Source organism: Macaca nemestrina, chromosome 17, assembly GCF_043159975.1.
Source record: "Macaca nemestrina isolate mMacNem1 chromosome 17, mMacNem.hap1, whole genome shotgun sequence".
NCBI classification, from domain to species: Eukaryota; Metazoa; Chordata; class Mammalia; order Primates; family Cercopithecidae; genus Macaca; species Macaca nemestrina.
In genome coordinates this window covers 276,047-303,646 of record NC_092141.1, presented here as the reverse complement: position 1 = coordinate 303,646, position 27,600 = coordinate 276,047, and the positions used below count along the sequence as shown (strand labels likewise).

At 47.5% G+C, this 27,600-nt stretch overlaps 1 protein-coding gene and 1 long non-coding RNA gene across 3 annotated transcripts in view; both read left to right on the top strand.

Moving 5' to 3' along the window:
* LOC139359311 (disco-interacting protein 2 homolog C-like) overlaps positions 1-25,958 on the top strand; it is a 51,360-nt gene extending 25,402 nt beyond the window's left edge. The window contains exons 4-5 of the mRNA XM_071081936.1: positions 24,279-24,353; positions 25,936-25,958. Coding sequence (XP_070938037.1) covers positions 24,279-24,353; positions 25,936-25,958 — 98 coding nt within the window. The remainder of the gene's footprint in view (positions 1-24,278; positions 24,354-25,935) is intronic.
* Positions 466-10,735, top strand: LOC139359409 (uncharacterized). 2 transcript variants are annotated; one of them, XR_011615300.1, is made up of 2 exons: positions 466-1,919; positions 3,134-10,735. It is a non-coding gene; the product is annotated as an uncharacterized lncRNA (long non-coding RNA). The 2 variants fall into 2 exon arrangements; XR_011615299.1 differs by having other exon boundaries at positions 3,131-10,735.
* Positions 25,959-27,600: the final 1,642 nt, after the last annotated feature.

Sequence of the window (27,600 nt, the reverse complement as noted above, 5' to 3'; positions counted from 1 at the left end):
TAATAAACCTCCGCTTGCTTTTTTGGGGGTTCATCTGTCTTTTGTTATAGGAACCCCAACCAATGAAGCTAAGATGGGTGGAAGAAAAGATTACATTTTTCTCCCCTGTAGTAGCATTATTCTAGCAATAGCATTATTATTATTTTTTTTTTGGTAGATTTCTGTTGAATACACACACACACACACACACACACACACACACACACACAGAGCAATGTAAAAAGAAAGAAGTGTGGGGAGTTCTGATGAAATTTTAGGTCCCAGAGATACCTAAATATGTTGAGAAGTTGTCTTTAAACATTGATTTTTTTCCCACATTTATTCTCATATTTTTGATATTTTTTTCTTCTGAGATACCATTTCTAGATTGTTTTCTCTACATTTCCTTGCAAGTCCGAGAGAGTATGCTGGTTAGTAGTGTGTCCAATGCACTACCTCTGTCCTTGTCAGTAAAGAAATGTAGAAATTGAGAGGGATGTGAGAGTCACGCTACACAGAGATGGAAACACAGATAGGAGGTAAGTAAAAACACGTGAAAACCCAGCATTTCTGGAACTCTCACCTACTCCTGTGCCGATATTCATCCTTCAGCTCTGCCTCCGTTCTTCCTTTCTTTTCTCATGCTATGGGGTCTGCTTTGGAGACGTTATCTACTTTCATTCTTCCAAAGTCAAGCTTCTAGCTTTGGTTGGAACTGCAGACCCATTTACTCATTCAGCAAATACTTTCTAAGCACATGGATAGTCACTGAGAATACCGTGGTTCACCAACATGACCGTGGCCCCTGCTCTCACGAACCTGCAGCCTGATGGGGAGAATGGGCACTAATAAGACAATCACTCTAATGGGTTTCTGATGAAGAATTCAGGAAAGCACACCAAAGAAAGGGAAGCGGGGTTCTCTAAATTTATGCTGTAAAAGAATCTGGCGTATCTTGGGATGAGAGGTAGAAAACCGATGCATTCTGGAAGGTATGATCCCCTTGCAGTCTGGAGAGAAGTAGAGGTTGATTGTTGAGGGCGGTGGAGTGTAGGGACACCACGGTCTAAACAGAGATGGGGGTGCTGCAGAATGCCTCTTGCAGCAGGAAACAGGCACGTGCAAGGAAGTAAGCACGGGAGAAAGTGGCACAAGACAAGAATGAAGGAAGGCAGGCAGGGGCTGGGAGATGATGGTAGATGCTTTATTCTCTTAATAACAGCAACAGGATGCTGTTGAAAGCACTTGAGGGAGGTGGGGAAGTGGGTATGACATGTTTTGTGTTTGTAAAATTATCACATTGTCTTACCAAACTATACTCCCTATTTTTTAAATTTTACTTTAAGTTCTTGGATACATGTGCAGGTCTATTACATAGGTATACATGTGCCATGGTGGTTTGCTGCCCCTGTCAACCCATCATCTAGGTTTTAAGCCCTGCATGCATGAGGTATTTGTCCTAATGCTCTCCCTCCTCTTGCCTCCAACCCCCAACAGGCCCCCGTGTGTGTCGTTCCCCTCCCCGTGTCCATGTGATCTCATTGTTCAACTCCCACTTATGAGTGAGAGCATGTGGTGTTTGGTTTTCTGTTCCTCTTTTAGTTTAGTTTGCTGAGAATGATGGCTTCCAGCTTCATCCATGTCCCTGCAAAGGACAGGAACCCATTCTTTTTTATGGTTGCATAGTATTCCGTGGTATATACGTGCCACATTTTGTGTATCCAGTGTATCATTGATGGGCACGAGATATCCTCTTAACATGTGATCCAGCTATTGCACTGTTCAGTATTTATCCAAAGGAGTTGAAAACTTGTGTTCACAGAAAAACCTGCACACGGACATTTATAGAAGCTTTAATCATAATTGCTAATTTTATTGCAGCTTTATTCATAATTGCTCAAACTTGGAGGCAACGAAGAAACCAAAATGTTCTTCACTAGGTGAGTGGATAAATAACCTGTGATATATCCAAACAATGGCATATTCTTCAGCACTGAAAGGAAGTGAGCTGTCAAGCCATGAAAAGACACTTAGGAACTTTAAACATGCACGGCTACACAAAAGAGACCCATCAGAAAAGACTAAAGGACATTCAGAAAAAGGCCAGACTATGGAGTGAAACTATCCGTGGTTCCCAGGTGTTGGGAAGAGGGAGAGATGATGAGGTGGAACATGGAAATTTTTAGGATTTTAGTGCAACTGCTCTGTACGATGCTATCATGGTGGATACATGTCATGACACCTTTGTTCAAACCCATAGAACCAGCACCAAGACGGAGCCCTCATGTAAACTGTGGACTCTGGGTGACAATATGTCAACGTCGGTTCTTCAATTGTTACAAACGCTCCCTCTGGGCAGGAGAGTTTTTAGTGGGGGAGGCTGTGCACGTGGGGGAAGGGAAGGCATATAGAAGGACTCTCTGCACCTTTCCCTCAATTTTTCTGTGAAGGTGAAACTGCCTAAAAGATAGTGTATTTTTTAAAAATAAAGGAAAAAAAGGAAACAAAAAGTCCTCATGAAAATCAAATGAGAAAATGATCACACTGGGTGCTTCAGGTCAAAATGGAAGAACAGGGGCTGTATTTACCATCCCACCTGATGACTTTTTCCTCACTGCTTTTCAGCATTTTTTTGGAGTCTAGTCAGTGCAATAAGGCAAGTTAAAATATATAAAATGCACCCTTATTAGAAAAGATTTAAAACTATCTGGATCTGCAGGTGACGTGATCACCTGTGTGGAAAATCTCCTGAAATCACAAAAAGCCACTAAAACTAATAATAATAAATTACTTACTAATAAGTGAGTTTGGAAAGCTTGCAAGATACAAGCTAAACACATAAGCAATATCTCTTTATACACTGGCAAAGAAATAATTGGAAATGGAAATTTACAAAGCAATATTATAGCACATCAAAACATGAAATACCTCAGACTAAATCTGACAAAAGATGTGTAAGATCTATACACTGAAAAGCAGGCAGTGATGTTGAAATAAATTAAAGAACTAAATAAATGAAGTGATATATTGTGTCCATGGATCAGCAGGCTCAATATTGTTAAGATGTCAGTTCTGCGCTTGTGGATCAGAGGTTTAATGCAATTCCAATCAAAATCACAGCATGATTTTTATTTTTATTTTTATTTTTCAGTAGAAATGAACTAGCGGATTCCAAAATGTGTCTGGAAATTTAAAGAACCCAACAGAGCTAAGACAACTTGGAATAAAACGGTGGAGGACTTACCTGAACTACCAAGATAGTGTGGTATTGGTATAATAAGAGAAAACTGGGTTAATGAAACCTCCTAGAGGGTCTAGTAATAATCTCACAAACATGTTACATATACGTAGTAGATTTTTGAATAAAGGTTCAAAGACATCAAATTAGAGAAAGGACGATAATGATAGAAGGATTAAATACCGTAGGCCAAAAAGAGAAAAAAGAGCTCCTGTTAAATATCTTCACATTGTTGGTGTCACTCATGCAATTCAATTCACATTTTGTGTGTCTAAAAGTTGAGCAGACTTCTTCATTCTCTTTCCCCAATTCACTCCACAGAGATGCTGATGTCTTTCAGTGGAACTTGGAAGTTTGCTCTTCTTCTTAAAATGACTCTCTTAGATACTGTTTATGCAAGAAGTTGTGGGACTGTAACTTACAAATACTGTTCTAAACCTTGGAATCACACGTTCCCCTTTTTCTCTACTTATCGTTTCTAGTAAGTTTCCCATTTCCTCTTTCTCCTTCATATTTACACTGCATTCCTTTTAGTTCAGGCTTTTGTTACCCCACTTGATCTCTTGATGTGGTCACCTGAATGCCCTTCGTGTCCCAGCCTCCTGGAATCCTTCCTTCATGACCCTGCAGAACTGCCCTCCAGACCCGCAGGTGTGACCCGGAATCAAGGATCTCAAAGCCGAGTGGGATCTGAGAGGCTATCTAGACCAATCCTCCATTACAGACGTAAACCTTTTGATGACTTCACTTCAGAGCCCAAAATATTTGCACTGCAGGCAGAATCACCTAAATCACTTAATGTGATGTTCAGTCTTCCCGTGGTATCTTCCTCTCTGCATCTCCCTACTTTCGGTCAGCCATTTCTCACTCATGACACCGAACCCTTCATTCACATCACATTATTGTTCTTCTCCACACACACACACACACACACACACTTGTTTTCTGCCTGGGTTTTTTGTTATATTATTCCCTCTGCTGGAACTACCATTTTCCAAGATCTGACTACAGAATTTTAACGTATTCCTCAGAATGACTCACATATCACATATTCGACCAAATGGCTGCAGATTCTGTCACCTCCTCTCTTGTCCTATGGCAACATGGAGAATCTTCTTCTCTTAGCCAATAGGATTTATCATGGTCCTTCTTTATCTTAACAATAGTTTAGCAGGACTGAGAACTGGGAAGTAGATTTTTCTCCCAGGGGTGAGCACTGTCTTAGTTTAGCAGATCTCCCTGGGTCTCCACTCTGGTTGTAGAAAAGCAGCCCATAGGGCATGGTGGGGAGGAGAAGAAGGGGAATTAAGCTGTGGTGCATGAAGATGGACAGTTGTGACCCGTACTCCGGGGTTGGGAGTTGAGGCCACTAGGAAGGAGAAGCTGTAAGGATGAAGACGAGGCATAAAAAGTGATGCAGGCCGGGTACGGTGACTCATGCCTGTAATCCCAACACTTTGGGAAGCCAACGTGGATGGATCACGAGGTCAAGAGTTCAAGACCAGTCTGACCAATATTGTGAAACCCTGTCTCTACCAAAAATACAAAAATTAGCTCGGTGTGGTGGCACATACCTGTAGTCCAGCTACGCGGGAGGCTGAGGCAGGAGAATCACTTGAACCCAGGAGATGGAGGTTGCAGTGAGCCAAGATCATGACACTGCACTCCAGCCTGAGTGACAGAGCGAGACTCCATCTCAGAGAAAAGAAGTGATGCATAGTAACAAGACTGCCCGAGGAGAAAAGGAAATCAGCAACCTTCTCCAGGGTGGGATAGCTGAAGACCCTTTAAGAACAAAGGTGTCTACTTTCCTTCTTAGGATGCTCTATCGTGATTTAATGAACCCCTCACAATCTACTGTATTCAGTATTTGGCATGAGTCAATTTAGGGGAATTCTAGAAAACATAGCTGGCTGTTATCAGGTTAATGTAGATTGGGAGGAAGGGAAAAACCCCAGGAGCCACGTAGGAAGGACAATACGTGAAAACAGAAGAAACTTGGAGTCAGTTCACCCTTCAAACAAAATCCAGTTTCCAGAAGACATTGTGAGGGCTGCTGGGTCTTCCTCACCTGCAGATGGGGGATTCCAGATACTTATACTTGAATCTCACAGGATGGGGTGATCACCACCTGCTCTCAAATGGGATGAGTTACAATATCTTCTATCGGGAGGCAGTAAATAAGAGGTTAGGTACACGTCTGTAGTCATCACAATTCTGTCAAGATTGCTATTTTTACTTCCATGTCATAGATGGAGAGCATGATGCTTGTGGAAATGATTTGCTCAGGGTCTCACCATCAAAAGTGGCAGAGGAAAGATTCCAACATGTTTTAAAAGCTGCAAACTGAGCCGACTCCCATCCATGCTGTCATACCGACTGAGATTTCAATCCTCCTGAAGGCAGGAAACTTATTCCATTTGCTTTTATACTCTCCATAACACTAATGAGCAAGTTTTGCTCAAAGTAACACGGAATATTTTGCTGACTCAAGGGGTAAGAGAAGAGACTTAAATGACACCATCACAAGTCAACATTCAAGGAACAGAGACATTTAGCATTAGCTGTCTCAGTCAAATCAACAAACATGCACATTTATCCTTTACATGGGAGTAAGACAGCAAACACAATTGAAAAAATGAGCCAAGTGTAAAAAAAATGTGTCACAAAGGGATGGATTTAGACAGGAGAGCAGTGAAGTAGGTTATAAAATGGTCAGCATAATCCATTTTAATGAATTATTAGCTGAAACATGCAAAGCATTTAGGATTTCTGGGAGAAGTGTACAAACACACCAAATGTTTGTCCGACATTTTCTTCACTGCTTCTGTCTTTCCACAGGGCTAGAGATGATGTTGACCAACGGCCTTGGGAGGAGAGGTTGCAGCTGAGCCCACACCCTCTCAAACTCCTTCAGACTGTTTCTGTTTTTGTAGACTACTTTACCATTAACAACAAATCCTAAGATTTAATCAGTACAGCAGTCATTGGCCAGAGTTCAAATTTCTGATTTGAAGGAATCTGCACTCTGCCTGCCAGGATCGACTATTAATGGCTTCGTCCAGAGAGGAGCTATGTCTTTGCTCACTACAGAACAGTATTGAGGCTTCGAAAGGGGTATTTTGCTGGTCACCTCCTGGTCATCCTTCTGCTCACCAAGAGCAGATACTGTTCTCAGCCCCTTACATTTACAAGGTCGTTTAATTCTCACATAGCCCTTTCAGATAGATGCGACTATTACCCCCCTTTTACAGAGGAGGAAACCGAGAGGCAGAGGACATAGGTGAATTGTCCCAGATCACAGAGCTGGCTATGGAGCTGGGACTTGCACCCGGCCAGCCTGGCTCCAGAGTTCACTGCCCTCCTCCTGTACAGCACGTGTGACCTGCAGTAATCACCGCCCAAACAGGCAGGCACTGCGGATAGCCAAGCACACCTCTTCCGACTTCAGCACGGAGGAAGGTTCGTTTTCATTCTGGTGTTCAGCTCAGTTAGGACTGTTTTTATCACAAGGACGCACAACCCAGAAAGCTCAGTCACGTGCCGTTGCCTTCTACGGTCATGGTTTTCTACTTTTTGGCCCCATTTTCCTGAGGACTTGGCCTGCTGGGACGTGAATGATGCGTTACTACTGTAGAGACAGAGGTTCAGGTCTAGTGGCACAAACAGCGACAGACCCCATGAAAATGCGGGCGCGGCCCCTCCATCCCAACAGCCTGGATGGCTGCTCCATTCTGCTCCCATCACACACGTCCCCACCCAGCCACGCCCCTTCTCCTTTTCCCTACTGGATTCATCAAATCAAACCTCACTGTCCTTGGCAAATGTACAATTAATTTACTTACTGCCCAGAACAAAAGCGCACTTCCAGTTAACATGACACCCCTGCTGTAATAGAACAGCCTTAATTCAGACATGATGCAGGAGGGCCGTCCTGGAATCGGCAGCTGTTTTCTGGGGAAAGCCTCTGTCCCACCTGAGTCCCACCTGAGCCCGACACTTGTGCCACACTATCCCCATGGTGTCTGAAAGCTCCATGAAGACAGGGTCACTCTGACCCCTTCACACCCACAACGCCAAAGAGGAGCAGGTGTTCAGGAAAAGTCTCCTGCTAGTGCTGAAGACAGGAATACTTCCTCGTGGTGCCCAGAATGTCAGGAGAAAACAAAGCACCATGTGGACACCTTCCAGGTGAATTTTGGAACGACTGTACCGCATGCCAGTCATCCTTTTACAGAACAAAACCAATACCGGAAAACATGTGTCGCCCGCAGAGAGATGGTCCGTTTGACGGCTTACAAACACACCTACGTTACACTGAATTTGCCTCAAGCCACCGTCTCTGTGCTAATGTAAAAAGTCTCCATAATTAACTACTAGCCTTTTTCATCTGGTGCTTTTTAACAAGCAAGACAGTCCTGTAACACTCAGGCATTGTTGAAAACGTCAAATGGAAGCCTAGAAACCTCTTCCGTGCAGCTTCACTGCAAAGTATTTTGACGTGAGCCAAATCGTGCTATTCCTACATCTCCACAGGAAACTCAAGGCTTCATCAAGGAAATGCAGCATGATTTCTGCTAGGCACAGAAATTGTTGGGGGGGGGGGGCATGAGGTTGAGGGAACATTACATAGAAACCAACCCCGATAATCACCTGCATGAGAGCCACACTGGCCGGCAAGCCCCGGTCGGCTCAGTCTCCGCACAATCACAGGCGTGAGTCCTGGAGGGCAGACACCTGGCACTGCTGACCACCCCAAGGTCGTGGCCTCTGCCCCTTCTCTGCTGCCCATCAGTTCCAAGCTTCTGGCAACACCGCCTGCTGCCCCCACTGCCTCATCGACTCTTCGTGAAAAGCAAATGTTGCCAGGATAGCTTATGAGTACATTTGCCAGGAAAGCAGCTCCGATTGATGCTGAAACCCCCTTCTCACACCCCTGGCAGCTCCCTTGCCCCCGATGTGCACATGCTTGCAGCTCTGACCTTGCTCAGTGTCCACACAGGCTCTGTCCCCTGGAGAGCCAAAGGCAGACTCAATGTTGAGTCAGAAATACACAAAGAGGGTGACGATTACGAACTGCCTGCCCCCCAAAACACAGGTTGAAATCCTCAGCCTCAATGTGATGCTGTCAGGAGGTCTTTGGGAGGTGATGAGTTCCTCAGGCTGGAGACCCTTAAATGGGATTTGTGCCTCACAAAGGGGTCCAGCAAATCCCTCACCCTCCCATTGTATCAGGGCCAGAGAGAAGGTATGTGCCAACCAGGAAGGAGCCCACACCAGAACCCACCCAATAGCACCCTGATCCTGCCTTCCAGCCTCTAGAACTGTGAGAAACAAATTCCTGTTGTTCATAAGCCGCTCAGTCAATGGTGTTTCGTTACAGCAGCCTGAGCTGCCTGAGATGACGATGCTCACCGTCCTAAAGAAAAGGCTACTCCCCTCTCCCAGAAAGAGGGGTTTAATTAAAATCCCTGTCTCTCCTCGCGGCCACCACAGATCTCACTTCCCCACCCCAAAAGCCAGCAGTTGCTAGGATTAAAGGAAAATGAGGATTGTTTTAGACCAGCCCCTCCATATCGGTCTGAAGCCTGTAACTTTGCCCACTTCCACGGTGGCCGTGTCACTGCATTGCCCATGTCAGCTCTGTGTCTGCACCGGGTCCCAGGCTCTGCACAGACTCCTCTAGCTGGCCATCCAGCACAGCCATTTCCCCTTCTGCATTGCAGGCTGTCCTTTGATATCGAACTCCCACCTTTCTGCAACCCAAGGCCTTCCGATCCAGACATTCGGGGTAAGCTCAGCCATGTACTGGAGTCGTTGACTCAGGTAACCCAGGCCCAAGACGTTGGCACCAACCGTCTACTGGCTGTGGGATCTGCATAGCTACTAGCTGCCCCAGCCACACCAGGGCCCGGGAGGGGAGGCAGAGGAACCTGTGAAGCTGCCAACAGCCATATGGGAACAGGGGCCCCTGGAAGGAGGAGGATGCTATGGCAGGAAATTCAGAGACAGAAACAAAGAGCCGCAGGGCTGGACAGGTCATGGCCAAAGCCTACACTGCTGAATTTTCCAGGTTTCTGAACTCAATCGCTGACCCACACAGCACATGTTTCCTGAGTGCTGACCCCACGTGGCATTGGATACGGCAATAAAGCAGGACTCCCACCTCCCCCTTCCCCAACACATACACAGGGCCTCCGTCCTGGCGGGAAATCAGGCCTGGGCGCCCAGCTGGCACAGCGAGCCTGGGAAGGGGGCCGTTTCAGACGGACAGTGGGTGCAGCCTTGCCAAAGCCCAGCAGTCACCTGCACTGCCACAGCCAGGCTGAGTCCAGATCAGCCGCACAGAAACCTGACCCGCTCAAGGGCACGGCTAAGCTCATCAGGGACAGACACCGTCTCCTGCTCATCTCCAACACTTTCTCTGCATGTCTAGTTACACACGGACAACGCAGTCTCAGAAGCACATCAGGCCTCCCCCTGCTCCTCTCTGTGGTACCACTGATGGGGAGGGGCCGGTATGGCCGCGAGGTCGCATACCCACAGCCATACCACGCAGGCCTTCGACGATTATTTCTGCCAAAGAACCCTGCTGCGGCTTGGAGCACACCATGGTGGGCGGGAAGCTCCACCCGGAGAAACAGCCATGCTTCTCCCCAGAGCCAACGGAGGGCACCCCCGACCCTGCATTCAGCAGATTACTTACATTCTGGAAAACATCTGGGTTAATGGGGAACAGTAAAATGAAAAGGTCACACTAGAAAGGTTAGAAGGCTGTGTGAAGTCTCAGGAGGTCCAAAGGTTTCTGAACCAAGACTGCTGCGGTCAACGAGCTTACAGGAAAAGTTTCCACACGGGCCTTCAACAAGCAACACTCAGCAGGGAGGAGCCACGTTCTGCGCAGAACCTCAGAACCAGAACATCGGACACCACAAAGTCACATCAGAGCCAACAGCAACTGAAATACAGCCCTCTCCTAAGATGTGTGCGTCACCTGCAGAAAGTCACCACACATTAAGATGGGGGAAGAAAAGGATAAGGTTAGAAACAAATTTGAAGTAATTTCTGCATACGTAAAATTTCTACTTCCACTGGTTTTCTTTCTGGGAGTAACAACTTTTACATGAGATGCACATCCCCGTTGGAAGGAGTTTGGGTTTTCTGTGGGCAGAGTCAAGGGCTCTCCAAGAAATGTGAACTTTTTCTCACTCACTGAGCCGCGTGCCCTGAGGCCGTCCTGGCCTGCCTGAGCACCTCCCTGCTCTGCCTCCAGCCAGCTCCTTCCAGCACTCACCCCGCTGCTCCCAGAGCCTGCACTGGCCCAGGATCTCCTCTTCTGCTGCTGTCAATGTTCCACTTTAGGGCAAATAAGTTGGAAACTAGAAAGTTATAAAACCCCTTGACTTTTTAAAAATTTGTCTTCTCAGAAAACAATACTAATTCTACTTCCATGGTTTAATATGTTGCCCCCATCTGCATGTTCATGGATATGTGTTTTTATATATTTTTTTTAAATCAGTACTTCTAAAAGTATGCACTGTTGCTACATTCAGTTCAATTACATTTGATGTAAGAAGTTTTAATTTCAGTGAATTCAGGCACTCAAAATTTAAGCCCTCTGACATCTATTAATCAAATGGGAAAATGACAGGTAGATATTACAAAAATCAAGAGAAGTGTTTAATGTAAATCCTGCACTTTCAAATACTTCCACAAATGTAATGTATACATTAGTACATAACCTTGAGCATTTTCACAACTCTTTGCACTCAAATTCCATTCTTAACTTTTATAGATAAATCGACATCCATATGTGATTTTAAGCAGCTCAAACATCAGCTCTTAAAAACAACCAGAAATGCTGCGGGCAAATCCCACCAAGCAGCAAATAACGGAACTGCACCCAACAACCCAGGTACCTCCCCTGAGGCATCTGGAACTTGAGCATTACAAGCAGCCTTTGGTTTCTGAGGCACCCGAGAGTGGGGACTCCCAACTCCCCAAGTCTAAGAAGGCCTCAGCGATAAGGAAAACTGGTCAAAAAGTCATCCCTGCCGGCTCCCTGCCACGGGCTCCTCCCTGCCCGCCCTCAGCCACGTGCTTACAAGGTCTCACTTCCTCTCTGTCCCGCAAAGCCTGACTCCTGATTCCAGTCCTGCCGCTTACTGAGATGTGGCCATGGACGTCAACTGCACCTGTAAGGGGAGAAGCCTGTCAGGATACAGGATCCTGGCCATCCTGGCAGCGCTCAAGCTGATACCGTAACTTTGTAGTGAGTTACTTAATGCAAAGGTTTAACTTTGAAAAATTTAGATATGTGTATTCTAAAAGGGAAATTCTGAACGTAGAACACAGGCCACACCCTCACACTGATGTTGTCTGGCCAGCACTCTTTTGTTTGCCTTTTCAATAGACGTTTTTAAAAGCAGTTTTCCGTTCATAGCAAAATCAAGAGGAAAGTACAGAGAGTCCTCACATATCCTTTCCCAGCACAGGCACAGCCTCCATCATTCTCCTGCCCTCACCAGACCAGCATGTCTGTACGACCGACAGACCCGCATCAACACGGCACCACCACCCACAGTTCACAGCTCACACGAGGACTCGGCCTGCTGCTGCTCACTCTGTGGGTTTCACAGACGTGGAACGGCATGGATCCCCCATGAAAGCCCCACCTGGAGTTGCTGCCCCACCCTACACACCCCCTATGCTCCTCCCATTCATCTCTCCCCTCCCCAACCCCTGACAGCCGCTGATTGTTTGACTGTCTCCACAGCTTTGCCTTTTCCAGACTGTGCTGTAGTTGGACTCAGACAGCAGGCAGCCTTTCCAGATTGGAGTCTCACTTAGCAACATGCGTTTAAGATCCTTCTGTGTCTTTTCATGGCTTAGGGGTCCAGTTCTTTTTAGTGCTGAATAATATCCCAGTATCTGACATACCACAGTTTATCCATTCACCTACTGAAGGGCATCTTGGTTGCTTTCTAGTTTTGGCAATTATAAAGCTGCTGTCAACGTCTGTGTGCACATTTCCGCATGGAAGTAAACTTTCAGCTCCTCCGAGTAAACGTCCAGGACTGTGATTGCTCCTGTGGTCGGAGAGCTAAGTTCCACGGAAAACCGCCACGCTGCCTCCCACAGGAGCTGCCCCACTTCCCCCAGCGATGAGTGAGGGTCCTGATGCCCACACACCCACCAGCACGTGGTGGTGTCGGAGTTCAGGTTTTGGCCAGGCCGATGGGTGCACAGTGACGCCTCGCCCTATGACATAAGACGCGGGTCATGTTTCCACGTGTAGATTTGCCATCTGTGTATCTTCTTTGTTGGGATATCTGTCCAGGTCTTTCGTCCATTTTTAATCAGGTTGTTCATTTTCTTGTTGAGTTTTGAGAGTTCCTTGCACGGTTTGGATAACAGCCTTTATCAGATAAGTCTTTTACAGATGCGTTCTCCCCGTCTGTGGCCTCCCCTCTCATGTCCCTGAGACACTGTTTTTTATTTTAAAAAACACCTCAGACAGAAAATGGACCTTCCAGCCCACCACGTTCTCAGTTTGGCCGTGGTCACCACCCTCCCAGCCCTGGTTCCCACCTTTTCACGATCTGCTGGTCCTATGGGCATCAACCCATACCAAGTCCCTAACATATCTCCAATGATGGCAACGTCAAAGCCGGCAGTTTGCAGGTAGGAAGGAGCCGATGGAGGCCGGAGCAGAATGTGAAGGCCAGCGGATTCATCCCTCGGGGACCGGCAGGCCTCTCAGATATCCCCCGGGTCACCTCCCAAATGAAGTACCTGCTTTGGCCGTGGGCAGGAAGCAGGACCTGGCCCAGATCTCAGCATATTTGACCTGGCACGGCATTTACTGGTGAGCCTCCATAACCGGAAACTCTACTCTCTGGGGAGAATACATTTTCATTATCAAGGCTTTTAGGCTTTTAATTAAGAAACCAAAGAGCAGTGACTGGAGTGAGGATGCAGGGACTCTGGGTGACCCACACGCTCGTTTCCACCTGGCACAAAGGACCCTGGAGTGAGGGTACAGTGCCTGCTCTGAGTCACCAGCACACTCATCATTTCTACATAAAGAACCCTGTGAGTCTGTCCCAGGACTTTTTAGCCTAGATCTAAAAATTCGCAGCTCAGGAAACCTTCATCATTTTAGGAACCTGAGGGGTGGGCCAGGGGGATCTCACAGATTGTGGTGCTGTCTATGGGGTCATCAAAGTGCAGCTGGGGCTTCCCGCAAGCACTTCAGGGAGGCCGTGCACTGGCCCGAGGCTGATTCCGCCTCCTATCCTCGGTTGTCATGCCCAGCCGTGAGGGGAGCCCCCCACTTCAGGAGCGGTCCCTGGCTCCAGGCCCTAACGTCCATGTCCAGGCCCCTGGTAGGGCAGCTTCTACCCCAGGGAGGCTGGGACTGGAGACAGCCTGGAGCTCTAGGCAATCCTGGCAACCACATGCTTCCCGAAGTGGCTGCAGACAAACTCCTACTTCCAAAACCTGGCACGGGCTGTGTGAGGCCTGGAACGCGGGAGGCGCGATTACCCTCTCATGGTTATCAAGTCACGTCATAGTCTCTTAGACCTATGTGTGACTAGAAGTATACACATTATGGAAGTGTATATAAATGTGAATACAGACACGCTTATTTTCCTTTTATATACCTTACATATATGTGTACACGTGCATATGTATAAAACATGGAAGAAAAAACCATACTTAAGATTTCAAATCTCAGTCGCAAAGGTCTCAGAAGCAAATTATTATTCTTAAATTCTAAACAAAGATGTAACATTTTACATTCTTACAAAACGTTCTCTATTAGCATTTTATTTTAAAAACTAAGAATGCATTGCACTCTCTCAATTTTGATTTTTAACTCAGCTCACAAAGGCCCCTGTACAAAGGCCTCCGTACCGCAGCAAGGATGGCGGTGGTCACACCTGTGGCCATTTATCCTCTCTACATCTAGCTCCTCTCCCTGAGGCAACACACCTCCGAAGTCACAGCCTGGCCTCCCAACTCTCCCCCGTCGCGGGCTTCTTGGCATGTTGCTCTGCTGCACACACCTCAGCAAATACTGCTGATTAGCCAGAATCGCCCAGAAATCTCTTAACCTTGATTCTGGCTGCTTTTGTAATTTGTAATATCTTTACTTCTGGTGTGATTTGAGAAACAACAAATTTTAAAATTAGAGAAGATGTGGTTTTTATTCTCTCCTTTCTACTTGCAACCTTGAAAATTCAAGTAGCAGCAAGGGTTTGTTGAGAGTAACTTCCACCAAAGAGAACCTATTACAAAGGTACTACAGAGTGTCAAATAACCACATAGATGTAAAATAGAGATGCAGACACAGATATAAAATCCAATGGTTAAACCAAATTGAGAAATGCTTGCCAGTTTGATAGGACTTCTAAAACTTGACATAAATGTTGGCTGAGGGATACAAGATGTTATGAGATGAGTGAGATGCTTGGCCTAGAACCACAGGCTCTCTCCTCTTTACAGCAGAAAATCCGTAAGGAAGTCAAATCTGAAAGAACCAGGTACCGTTGAACGGCATACTCAGCCATCCTTCCCCATTCCTGGGCCAGCTGCGGTGAGTGCAGCCAGTCGTTCACCAACAACCATCATCCATCCTCCAGGCCATGGCTACACTTTACTCCCAGGCTCCCTGTCATTATGTAGATTAGGTAAATCACGGCCACTCTCACCTTAAGCCTCCCCCGCCAGCATGGCAATCACCCATTCCCAACCACGGCAAGGACAGCCGTGTCCCTGGGAACGCAGAGCAGGGGTCGGGAAGAAACCTGGATCCCTAAATACCTCATGGAGCAGTCACCAGCCTGGAACATCCTCCCTGACGGCTTTGCAAGACAGAAAAACTCCTTGGTTCCTCAAGCTACAATACTGCAGAGTCTCAGGTCACAGCATCCTTACCTACCCTCGTCAGGAACCGTTCATGCTCATCAAGACATGAGAACAAAACTGCAGTGGCACAGTCACACTCGACGCAGACCACCTGCTGCTCACATTCATCGTATTAACACCAAAAAGCCACCGTGGTGGATATCCTGGATATGGACAATCGGCGGCTTTTTGCTGGAGATGTGCTTTGTGCATTTATCGCACGACCATCTTGGTGTCAGGAGGGGCTGTGCAAATGGCAGCTGTGCAGGTCACAGGGAGTCTCAACTCGCTCGACTCTCAGCCAGCTCCCACTATCAGTGCCCGCAGAGTCCTCTCCTCCGGGAGCACGTGCTTGGACGCCACAGTAGCCTGTGGATCCACACAACAGCACTGTGTGCCCCAGGAGCTTAGAAAGTACCACTGCATCAATGCCTCCACAGGTGAGGCCGGGGGCAGAAGCCAACCTCAAGCAGTTACGGTCCTCCGTGGGGCTGGCATCCAGGCAGGAAGGCGGCTCAGCGGCTCTCCTCTCACTGTGGAACTTCCTAGGTCCCCACATGAACAGAACCTAAATAACACGCAACGAACAACAGGAACGAGAACACGACCAACAGCTTCTGAGATGAGCAAGCTGGGCTGATCATGAGACACCTGACGGGGACGGTGCCAGAGCCCCTCCCAGTGACCTGTGAGGACGGCGCTGCCAGCATCTCCCTAAAACCAGCCCAAGTCAAGTTAGACTTGAGGCTTTCCAGGAGTGGGTAGATCCATTCAATCCTACAGTCTGAACCTTCCAGGCCGTGTCTCTTGGCCCTCATCTCACATATGGGAACCCGGACGCTGCACCATAAACGCAGCCCCAAGCCCTCGTTCCTTCTTCAACACCACACCCCAGTACAGTGAACACTTAGGATCTGGGCATTCACGTAAAATACTGCTTAACTAAAACTTCTGATTTAGAACATGTTTAATTCCTACTCACAGAGCTCAAAGTGTTCTGTCCTAGGAGGCGGTAGCTGTAACTAAGCATGAGAGAAGAAGGGATCAGAGTGGTGCCAAGTATTAAATATTCCTCTAAATCTATTCACCAGGTCGCCATGCTATTGTCACCTGCTTCATTTTCTGTCCTTAAAAGACAAAATAGTTACTTTTCAAAATAGACAACCTGTTTTACTGATGCTTAGCTATAAAGTAGCGAGCTACGTATCCAAAAGGGAGATATGGGAAAACAGAAAATGTCCACAAGCGATCGGGGTGGGGGGGCAGTTGCAGCAGCACCTGGCTCTGTTGCGCTGTGAGCCAGCCACGTGGGCTGGACAGCTCACTTAGCCACTGAAATTACATCATCTAAGATTTTGTTGCAGTTACTTTGATAAATTCTCCCTCTTGCTATGAAGAGTAAGGTTTGTTTTTTTTGTTTTTGTTTTTGTTTTTTTTTTTTGACTTGGAGTCTCGCTGTGTCACCCAGTCCAGAGTGCAGTATTACAATCATGGCTCATCGCGGCCTTGACCTTCTGCCTCAAGCAATCCTCCCGCCTCAACCTTCCAAGTAGTCGGGACCCAAAGGCGAGTTTGATTTCTTTGCTAACGAATTCCTAATTCACCTCGCAGTGGGCCTGTCAAGGCCATATGCCCGGACATCCACCTTGCCGACCGTCCATGTGGTCTCTAAAGTGGATGCACTCCGGTTGCCTGGGCTCTGCACGCGATACTGAGTCTCCAAGTCTGCCGCTGTATAAGGGACTGACAGCCCCAAGCGTCTCGACGCGCCACCTTGAGCCGGGCTTTATTCCACAGGGCGACTCTGCTTCCCGTGATGAGATGCAGCACGTGAGCACAGATCAAAGGGTATCAGCAACTAACCCATTCCCCTGGTACTAAGCAGAGGACCAAGAGTTTAGTTCCTTACTTATTTCCTACGGGCTTGATTCAAAACAGCTTTCTGGAATCCTGGGGACAAACATCTCTACCTGGTGAGAATTCTGGCTTTAGTAACGGAAGAATCACCTAAAGCCCATTTTGTAACTGCTGTTCTCATCAGAATTTGAGGCCAAAGGTAAAAATAAAAGGGGGGCTAAGATCGTGACACCCCAGTTTGCACAAGGCCAACCAGCCTGCTTGAGGGGGTAAAAGGAATAGGATTTTTAAACTGCTGAGTTTTAAAAACGTGGCTGTAGGCTGGGCGCACTGGCTCACGTCTATAAGCCCAGCACTTTGGGAGGCCGAGGTGGGAGGATTGCTTGAGGCCAGGAGTTCAAGACTGGCTTGAGTAACACAGCAATACCCTATCTCTTTAAAAAGAAAAAAAATGGTTATTAAAATAGCAATAAAAAGGTTAATACAATAAATTACTATGTCAACATGGCACCCCCTGCTGCCAGACGAGGTGCAATCTCTGTGGCTGTGAGGTCCGGAGAGAAATGTAACCGGCATCATAGGGAAGGTGGACCCCAAAGCCCCACAACATTACTCCTGCACAGTGTGTTAACCAGCATGAAGTCTCCTCCACAATCAGAAGCCTGGTTTAGAGGAACGCTGCCCACTGGACCTGGGTGGACTCCAGATGCCGGCCGACCAGACAGCCCCACCCTGGGACCCTGCCGGCAGCCCCGACTGGACAGAATGGCCTCATGAGTGTCCTTTCCCGCCACAGGCTGCAGACCCCGAGCCAGTCCTGGCTGTGACTGAGGCTGCGCATAAACGTCTGCGCCCAACAGCTCACCTTTGTACATGACACGCCCAGTCCACCTCATTTCAAATGTTACGCTCGCCCCAAGGCGAACATGGATGTTACAGGTTAACTCACTGCATGAGTGCTAGACTTTCCCTGTAAGTGTTCAGACATTGCACGAACCGGATGAACAAACCCCACTTTCCCTGTAAACGTTCAGACATTCCTTGAGCACGATGAACACACACAGCCAACAAACCCCGGAACGTGTAATGCCGCGGCCTCCTCTCCTCCTGTGGGGGCATGTGCTTACAGCTCCCCCAAGACCACATTTCCCAAAGCACAGAGTGTTACTCTGAAAATAAAACCTCCTTTTTCCTTCCTCTGTACATCTCGTGGTCGTGTTAACAACTATTGCTACAAATGCAGAGAAACGGGGTATCATCCGTGCTGCTCACCGAATTCCTAGCACCAAAGCTTCAAGGCCCCCCAGTCTGAAGGAAGCTTCTATCGCCCTAAAGCCAACTCTGGAGACGAAGGCCAAGCTGGGGAAAGGCTGTGTCTCTGCAAATCCACGCCACGGGGCCCTCTGCAGTTGTGTGTAAGGAACTCTTGGCCTGTCCTGGGGTTTGGGGAAATCAGGATGCAAGCAGATACCGTACGCTCTGCCACGGGACCGTGAAGTCTGCGGAACCTCAGAGGAACACGGAGACAAATGGCTGCACGACTCCCACAGGCCAAGCCTCGATGGGCGCCCGTGTCAAGAACACAGACACGCCGGGAGGGGCAGCCGATGCAGGCAACGCCTGCAACCCCAGCAAGCAACAGCGTCTCAGTGTGGGGGTCTCTGGCCAGGCTCCACCACAACTGCCATATTCTGTGGCAAAATTTTAAAAATAGGTTTTAACTAGTTATAACTCTAACTTGTTTTACACATAAACAGAACACAGGGTACCTACCAACAGGCTCCAAAATACTTTGCCTAGAACCAAGTCTAGAATGCAGATGGCTGTTGCTCTGAGTGTGAGGAGTCCCCTGTAGTGCCATAAATCCTAGATCTAGGTGACTAAGTGCTCTTCCTAAACCAGACGGCACCATGAGGCTCTGAGGGCACCCTCTGTCCCCAGGCCAGTCCATCAGCCCCAGCAGAAGCTTCTAGAGTAAGAGCCTGTGGATTTGTATTGGACGGATGTAAACCAGGCAAAGTCACAGGGGCTCGTCCTGGAAGCCCATCCATTTACCCACTCATGCCGTGGAGAGCCCTGCCCCCAACTCCACACCCGCAATCACGCTCAACCACAAGAACTGGCTTCTAGGCCCTCAAGCTACTCCCTCTCGACCCTGGACAGACGCTTCTCAAACCATGAGGCCCAGAGTAGTCTTAACAGGTGGTCCCAGCAGAACTGGCCACTGCATGAATTGATACTTTGTGTGTGGGGAGCCTTAGCTTCCCGAGTAGCTGGGACCACAGGTGCACATCACCTCTCCTATTTAATTTTTTGTAGAGTCAGGGTCTTGCTATGTTGCCCAGGCTGGTCTTGAATTCCTGGGCTCAAAAGTGAACTGCCCAACTCAGCCTCCCAAGGTGCTGGGATGACAGGTGTGAGCCACTATGCCCAGCCTAGAATTGGTTTTTCTTAAACCTGAGTTTGACACATGAACCCCACTTACATAGATATCAGCACACTCTCCCAGCTCGAGAGTTTTCCTGAATCTCGATTCTGTCCGTTCAAGATCAATATCTAAGAAAGGGTCAGAACTGACCCTCCCTCAGTGAAGCCTAAGGGCAAATGCAGCAGCATCTCAGTGTATGAGGAGACAAAGTAAGAAGGGTGGAAAACACACACTGAAATTCTAGTGCTAGAATCATAATCACCAACACTTTAAGAGGGAATCTGCTTTCCAAAATATGTAGCTGCTGGATTAACTTCAAAGTCACCAGATTCCACAGGCAGTAGCTCACAGGGGCACAGCTTTCTAAGGCCGCACAGCCCGGGACAGCGTAACAGCCTCAGGGCAAAGCAAACTAAACAAAGGCTTGGTTCTCTCAAGGACGAAGGTGCTCAAGTGTTTCCAAATATTCTTCTTCTTCTAAGTAAGTTAGATGCCTCCTACAACACTGTTTAGAGTGCCAGTGTATTCAGAAACATGAAGTTGAAACTACATCTCAGGACCCCAAAATCACTACGCTAAAGGGACGTCAAGGTGAGGAAGAGCTTAGACCAAACCTGCCTCCCATGCTCTTCCTAACAGAGACAGCTACTGGGGGTGGGGGGAAAAGCCACGTACCTCCCTCACAACCGATCCACAAGGAAATTCCTCATGGACAGAGGACAGAACTCAAAGTCACCATCTGCACACGGAGATAAATGCGGATCTGACTGCTTCCTCTGGAAAGATGCACCAGAAATGCATTTGTCTGATCTACCTGTGACCTGGAAATCCCTCCCCGCTTCGAGCCATCCATCCTTCCTAGACTGAACCAACGTACGTCTCACATGTATTGATTCCTCACGTCTCCCTAAAATGTGTAAGACCAAGTTGTGCCCCAAACACCTTGGACACATGTCCAGGACCTCCTGAGGCTGCCGCAGTGTGTCCTCAACCCCTCCCTAAGGCTGTGTCTATAACCTTGGGAAAATGAACTCTCTATGGATCGAGGACTGTCGCAGAGATCCTTCTGGTTTACAGGAAGCATTCTCTCCTGCGAGTATATCAATGAAATCATGTGGAATTACAAAATGCCACTTTAGTAAAAGCCAAAGGAATTAGGGTTCTATGTGCTTCAAAAAAAAAAAAAAAAAGTAACGTTCTATTTGTCAATGGACCACGAAGCCCACACCCCCTTTTGCAGTGAAGATGTCAAACGGGACGAGAGGCCCCTCCTGCGGATGCTACCCTCTGACCCCACTTCCCAGAGTCCAGTTTCCTGCTGCTCAGGGAACAGCAACCCCAGCTTCACGGGGCTCAGGCCTCCAAACCCAACTCCCACCCATGCTGGAGAATCACCCCAGGGACTAGCTAAGTGGCAGGTGCAACTCTCACCTCATCCCCTTAAAGGGGAAAAGGCACCTTCCCGCTCCTCTTCCTGCTGGTGGGAACAGGGGCAGGAGCTGGAGGGTCAGGAGTCGGGCGGCAGAACGGAAGCAGCCTGGGTCCCTGCTAGTCAGAGTTGGCAAATGCCAACCATCCCCGACATTCACTTTGCAAATAAATCCTTCTCTTTTGTCAGGTCCCTGGTTATAAGTTTGCACCCATAACTTAAAAAGAAAAAAAAAAAAACTCAGATAAAAAATCGGTGTTTGGCTGACAATATTTCAATTATCTTGGGGCCTTGGGTCAAATGATGGCAAAACAGGAAACTGAACGCTGTTATTCAGGAAACTACCTTCCAGCGCCGTCTACCCTCCCAGGCTGTCACCTTATGGTTGTTTGTCTGCTAGATGATTAACAAAACTCTTCTGAAAACCTAGGTGTACAGAACAGACAAGAAGTCAGCTCGGGTTGAGGGGAAGCAGGATAAGACCCCCTTCCCCGCAGGATGGTGGAAGAGGAGGAACCTTCAGCACCTGGGTTTTCAGGATGCTGGATCTCTGAGAGCATCTCTCACAGCTCAAGTACAGCCAGACCCTCCTCTGACACAGCCTGTTCAGGCGAAGGTGGGCACCTGCCCTAGAGACCCACAGCCCTGTGCGGGGCTCAGCTGGAGCTGAACTTGCCTCCCTTGGTAAGCGTCAGGGCCAGGGGTGGGGAGAGGAGAGAAGCAGCAGGCCTGAGGGCCACTGTGGAAACTCCATGCCACGCTAACTCTCGTCTGATGTGCTCCGGCCAAAGCCACGCTTCTCGGAGGGAGTTTCCCTTCACACATGCGGAAATCATCAACATCTAGTCTCCCCACAGAACAAATCCTTCCCTAGGAGGCAGACGCTTGGCTGTAACACGGGGTAATGAGGGGCGCGCCTTCGTGCCCACTCTGTAGTGTTTCCTGTTACCTATTTTACCTTAAGCTACAAATGATTCCCGTTTACACGGGACACAGTGACACAGACAGCAAAACACATGAGATTCAGTGTGATCCCACACCCGTCACTGCTGACCTCAAGTGCTTTGTTCGTTTTGCTTCTAGAGTTTGTATTCTCTCCCCGGGTTCCAGGCCTGTGGATTCAACCAACCATAGATCAACATATTTTTTAATGTGTTTGTACTAAGCATTCAGAATTTATTATTCATTAAACAACTACTCGCATGGTATGTCCATGGTATAGCTGTTACGAGCAACCCTGACATGACTGTCTGCAGGAGGATGTGCATATGTCATATGCAAACACGATGCCATTTTATTGCAGGGACCTCAACGCCCAAAGACCTTGGATTCCATAGGCAGTCCTGCAGCCCACCCCCATGGGCACTGTGGAATGGCTATAATAGAAAATATGGAGGTTTTAAACAGTTATGTACTAAATCTAATCTTTTGTTAAGAAATTAATGTGTATCACTTGTATTATTTGGAAGTCCTTCCTGGCCCAGAGACTTGACATGTTCTTATCTTTTTGTCCACGGATCTAGCCATTCCAGTAAGCTTGTTGAACACAAATCAATTTTACAATTAAATTCTTACAAGAATCACACTCAATCTGTAAGCTGCTTTGGTTTTTAAAGTGAAATAACCAATAGTTTTGCCAACCTGCTATATCATAGAATAACAGGATAAAGCAGCCCCATGGCATGCAAAAACATGGGGTTTCAAAGCTAACCAGTATAAAACACGTTACAAACCCCTAAATATGAAAACGTTTTACACCAAAACAGATATTCCAGAAAAAAACAGGATGTTCAAAAAAGCCCTTTGCAGAAAAGCACTTTCCCCTTCATTTTTCACACGGTTTCCTGAAGCTTGTGTTTGGTGATGACCATGAACCAGAAGTAGCGTCCGCTGCAACTACTGTTACAGCAACACAGAATATTAAGGGAAAAAAAAAAAAAAAAGGCCGAGCGCGGTGGCTCAAGCCTGTAATCCCAGCACTTTGGGGGGCCAAGACGGGCGGATCACGAGGTCAGGAGATCGAGACCATCCTGGCTAACACGGTGAAACCCCATCTCTACTAAAAAAAAAAAAAAAAACCTAACCGGGCGAGGTGGCGGGCGCCTGTAGTCCCAGCTACTCGGGAGACTGAGGCAGGAGAATGGCGTAAACCCAGGAGGCGGAGCTTGCAGTGAGCTGAGATCCGGCCACTGCACCCCAGCCTGGGCGACAGAGCGAGACTCCCTCTCAAAAAAAAAAAAAAAAAAAAAAGGACACAGCATATTTCCTACTGATGAGAACAGGTAGAGTGTTATAAAATGAGTGTGTCCTAAAGTCAACAATGTTCAAATTCTAGGTCTCCCACAGACACTAGATGGTAACCGCCAAAGCTTATGTACCTGGCAACGTTCAAGGAGACCAAGTTCAGAGCTGTCACAATGCAGCACCATCCTCACGCGATTATCTCAGGCAGGTTTGAGGGCAAGTGTCCCCGTCACAGTGGGAAAGCTGCCCAGCCCAGCACTTCCTGAGATCACAGACCTTCGCCTTCCCACGTCTTCAATAGTTCCTTTACACCGGGAACCACACAACAAAACCTAAAACACTTCCTCAAATCTCAAGACAGTCTTTAGAGCTCTTTTCCTTGCCCCTTCTCTTATTGAAAAAGCTTATTTTGTAAGCAACCTGTAGTGCTTACCAGAGCTGGGGCGGGAGGAGAGCTAGTGTTTGGTAGACCGAGTTTCAAGCGTGGGGAGACCAGAAAGTTCTGGAGATGGATGGCGGTGATCGCAGCACGACAGTGTGAACACACTTAATGCCACAAAACCATACAGTTAAAAATAGAGTGCTGTGTAACTTTACCACAATCAAAAAACTGAGAAAAGTCATCTATAATTACTGTCTCCAATATCTTCCATCCTGTAAGTTACATTTGCTTTCGGAAATCCTCAGAGCAATCATGAAAAACTAATACCCTGTCGTCTCTGAAACGCAAAGTCGTTCAAGGGCTTTGGTTATAGGAAAGTAGCTGGAAAGCAAAGCGTCCGTTAGGCACAGCAGCCGTGATAGGACAAACACACGGTAGGAAGGTGGTGGTCATGCTACACACAGATGGGAAGGGTGTGGGGAGCCACAACACCCGATGCTTGGGAGGCACCTGGGCAGGAGCTGAGAATGTACCAAACACGTTCGATCATGCAACATTCACGGACCCCGAGTCCAGCCACCACCGCTGACATCCACTGTGGCTGGGGTGTTCTCCCAGCCTGTGATGGCTCGCTCCTTCGGTTAACTGCCTTGAATCTACTGGTTCCTCTCCTCATGGGCCTCTTTCCTGTCGTCTTCCTGTCATTTTTCTGTCAGCAAACACATTTCCTGTCATTTTCCTGAACTGACATGACATTTCCTGTCATTTTCCTGAACTGACATGACATTTCCTGTCATTTTCCTGTCAGCAAGCACATGCGTCCAGCCTGACCTTGCTGATGTGCTCCAGCGGCCCTGGACTCGAGCCGCACTGTTCCATCAGTGTGGCATTCGCGAGTTACCTCCTGGGAAATGCCAGGTGATGGTAACATCAACCAGGAGGCACAGCTGAGAAGCAGAACGCATGGTGCGGTGCCCAGAACGTCACGTCCTTGAACAGACGCTCCGTATCTTCTCCTCTCCTGCCAGAGCTTCACTGTAGGAAGGCGGCCATTCTTCCAGTGCTGCTACTTCCAACACCGGGGAAAGCAAGCTTCAGAAATGAACGGTGTCAAAGAGGGAGGACCCACCAGCAGGGCTACCGGCAGCCAGACAACCGCAGCCCCAGCATTCCCCAGCCACCATGACTGACAGCCCAGGCTCCAGAAATGCACGGCTTCAACCTTAGGAGTAAAAACCCTCCCAATCCAACTATTATTTTCAACAATGGGATTGAGGAATGAGGTGTTCTAACCCTGCCTCTCTCGACAGCACAGATCATCAGATCCCAGTTCTTATAGGATTGGGGAGTGGGGTGGGGTGGGGTGGTTCCTAACCCTGCCCGCCTTCATAGAAAAGAACTTGGATATGATGACCTGTGCTAGATTAGCACTTTGCTTCTGCCATATGCAGTCATCCTCAGCACCAGGAAAAGTCAGAATCGTTGAGTGATGACACCAATACCAACACACGCCGTTCTGCGGCTCTGGTAACTGGCTGCACAGATACAACCCGATAGTGGTGAGGTCTAAAGACATCACCAGTCTTCCCAAGGATTGTGTTCCTGAATATTTTGCGTTTGGAATAACGGTCTTCTTTGCCAGGGCTGAGCCATGCTTCCCTCTCGCCTGTCCTCTGCCTTCACCAGCTTCGTGTGCGCTTCTGGACAAGTGTTTGTGCAGGCGCTATCACTTATTTCCACAGCGAGAATATACACAGACACCACACAGAAATGGGCAACCCCGTTAGGAGCTGTGCAGGGAGATCTAACTCATCCCATGTGCCAAATTCCTGTTGCCATGGAAATTAAACTAACTAAACTAACGTTGCTATGATCTCATCTCTTACTGTACCACTAAAGATCATCCGGGTAAGAGGAATGTGCCTCTGCATAGCATTCAGCTCACATTTACATGTCGGTTTTTCCTGAATATGGTTATGTGAGATAGAAATCAGTAAGATGGGGTGTAACATACAGTATAGGATCGTTGTGTCTCCTAGCCTCAAACACTTCAAGATCCTCAGAAAATGAAGTTTAACGCTGGGGACGTGAGTTACATAGTAACTTGTTTTGGATACTATCATATCAACACCAAATAACTTCTTGAATTCCTTTTTAAATTGAAAAGCAATTTACAAAGCACAAAAGCCCCAATATTAAAGAATACAATTCAGTCTTTTTAGCATATTCTAAAAGCTGCACATCAACCACTAGTATGTAATTCCGGGACTTTTTCACCACAGGCCAAAGAAACCTTGAACCCATTAAGAGTCAGCACCTGGCTCCTTCCTTCTACCAGCCCCTGGCAATCACCAGCCAACTTCCTTTTCTCTGGATTTGCACATTCTGGACACCTGTTGTGAGGAGAATCGTACAGTGCATGACCTTTGGTGTGACCTTCGGTGCTGACATCTTTCACGTCTAAGGTGAGTGGAATCTCAGTGAGTGACCGGTTGACAGATACCTGGACTGTTTCTACTACTATGAATAATGCTGCTGTGAAGATTCAGGCATGACATACTTTTTGGAAAAATGTTTTCAGTTTTCTTGAGCATATGGCTAGGAGTGAAATTGCTGGGTCGTACGGTGATTTCATGCTTTTCTGAGGAACTGTCGGACTTTTCCAAATCAACTGCACCATTTTACTTCCCCTCCCACTAGCAATATATCAAGATTTCAGTTTTCCCCAATTCACCAACATGTCACTGTCCAATACTGGGGTTTTACCCACCCATCACGGTGGTTGTGAAGTGTTATTTCACGGTGGTTTTGATTTCCATTTCTAAGATGACGAATTCTGCTAAACATCTCATGTGCTTTTTAAGGCATTTATATGTCTTTCTTTGGAGAGTGTCTATTCAAATCCTTTGTCCATTTTTAAATTGGATTTTTATTAAGAGTTTTTGAATATATTCTTGATATCAGGTCCTTATCGTGATAATGTATCCTGTTCTGTGGGTTGTCATTTTACTTTAATAGTATCCTCTGAATTGAACATTTTTAATTTTGATACCGTCTTTTTCCCTTCAGTTGCTTGTTATAGCTTTAGACGTCTCAGCCAAGGAAACATTGCCTAATCCAACCTAACAGTTTCTCCAGGATTCTCCCCTAAAGGTGTTATGAGCTGAACTGTCCCCCTCCCCCAAGATTCCATGTTAAAGTCACAACCCCGGAAACCCAAAATGTCACTGTATTTACATACAGGGCCTTTAACTTGGCAATTTAGGTCCCATAAGATCTTAAAAGTAGGGCCTGATCCAGTATGACTGGTGTTCTTTTAAGAGAATTTAGACACAGTCCTCAGTGCTGCATACACGTAAGAGAAACCTGTGAGGACACAGAGAAGAAGCTGTCTACACAGCATGGGGTGAGGCCCCAGAGAATCCAACCCTGCCCGCACCTTGATCCCAGGCTTCCAGTCTCCAGAAAAAAGGAAATAAGATGCTATTGTCTAAGTCGCACGGTCTGTGGTGTCCGTTATGGTACCCAGCAGACTGACAGAATGGGTCTCAGTCAGCTCCTTACGTTGGAACCATGTTGAGCTTTGCGTGTAGGGTGAGGAAGGGTCCAGTCCATCCTTTTCTATGTGGATACCCCAGTTGTCCCAGCACCATTGAGTTGTGAAAGGAAAAAAGTAAAGCAACCCTTGCTGTCCTCTCTCCATCAACAGATTAGAAGATACACTGAAGAATCATGGACAATTTTGTCGGTTCAAGCCAGTGGTTTTCAAACTTTTGGGTCTCAGGAACCCTTTGCACTTTATTAAAGAGCACAAAAAAGCTTTCTCATCAGGCCGGGAGTGGTGGCTGCTCATGCCTGTAATCCCAGCACTTTGGGAGGCAGAGACAGGTGGATCACTTGAGGTCAGGAGTTCGAGACCGGCCTGGCCAACATGGTGAAACACCGTCTCTACTAAAATACAAAAATTAGCCTGGCATGGTGCTGAACACCTGTAGTACCAGCTACTAGGGAGGCTGAGGCAGGAGAATCGCTTGAACTCAGGAGGCAGAGGTTGAAGTGAGCTGAGGTCACACCACCGCACTCCGGCCTGCGTGGCAGAGCAAGACTCCGTCTCAAAAAAAAAAAAAAAA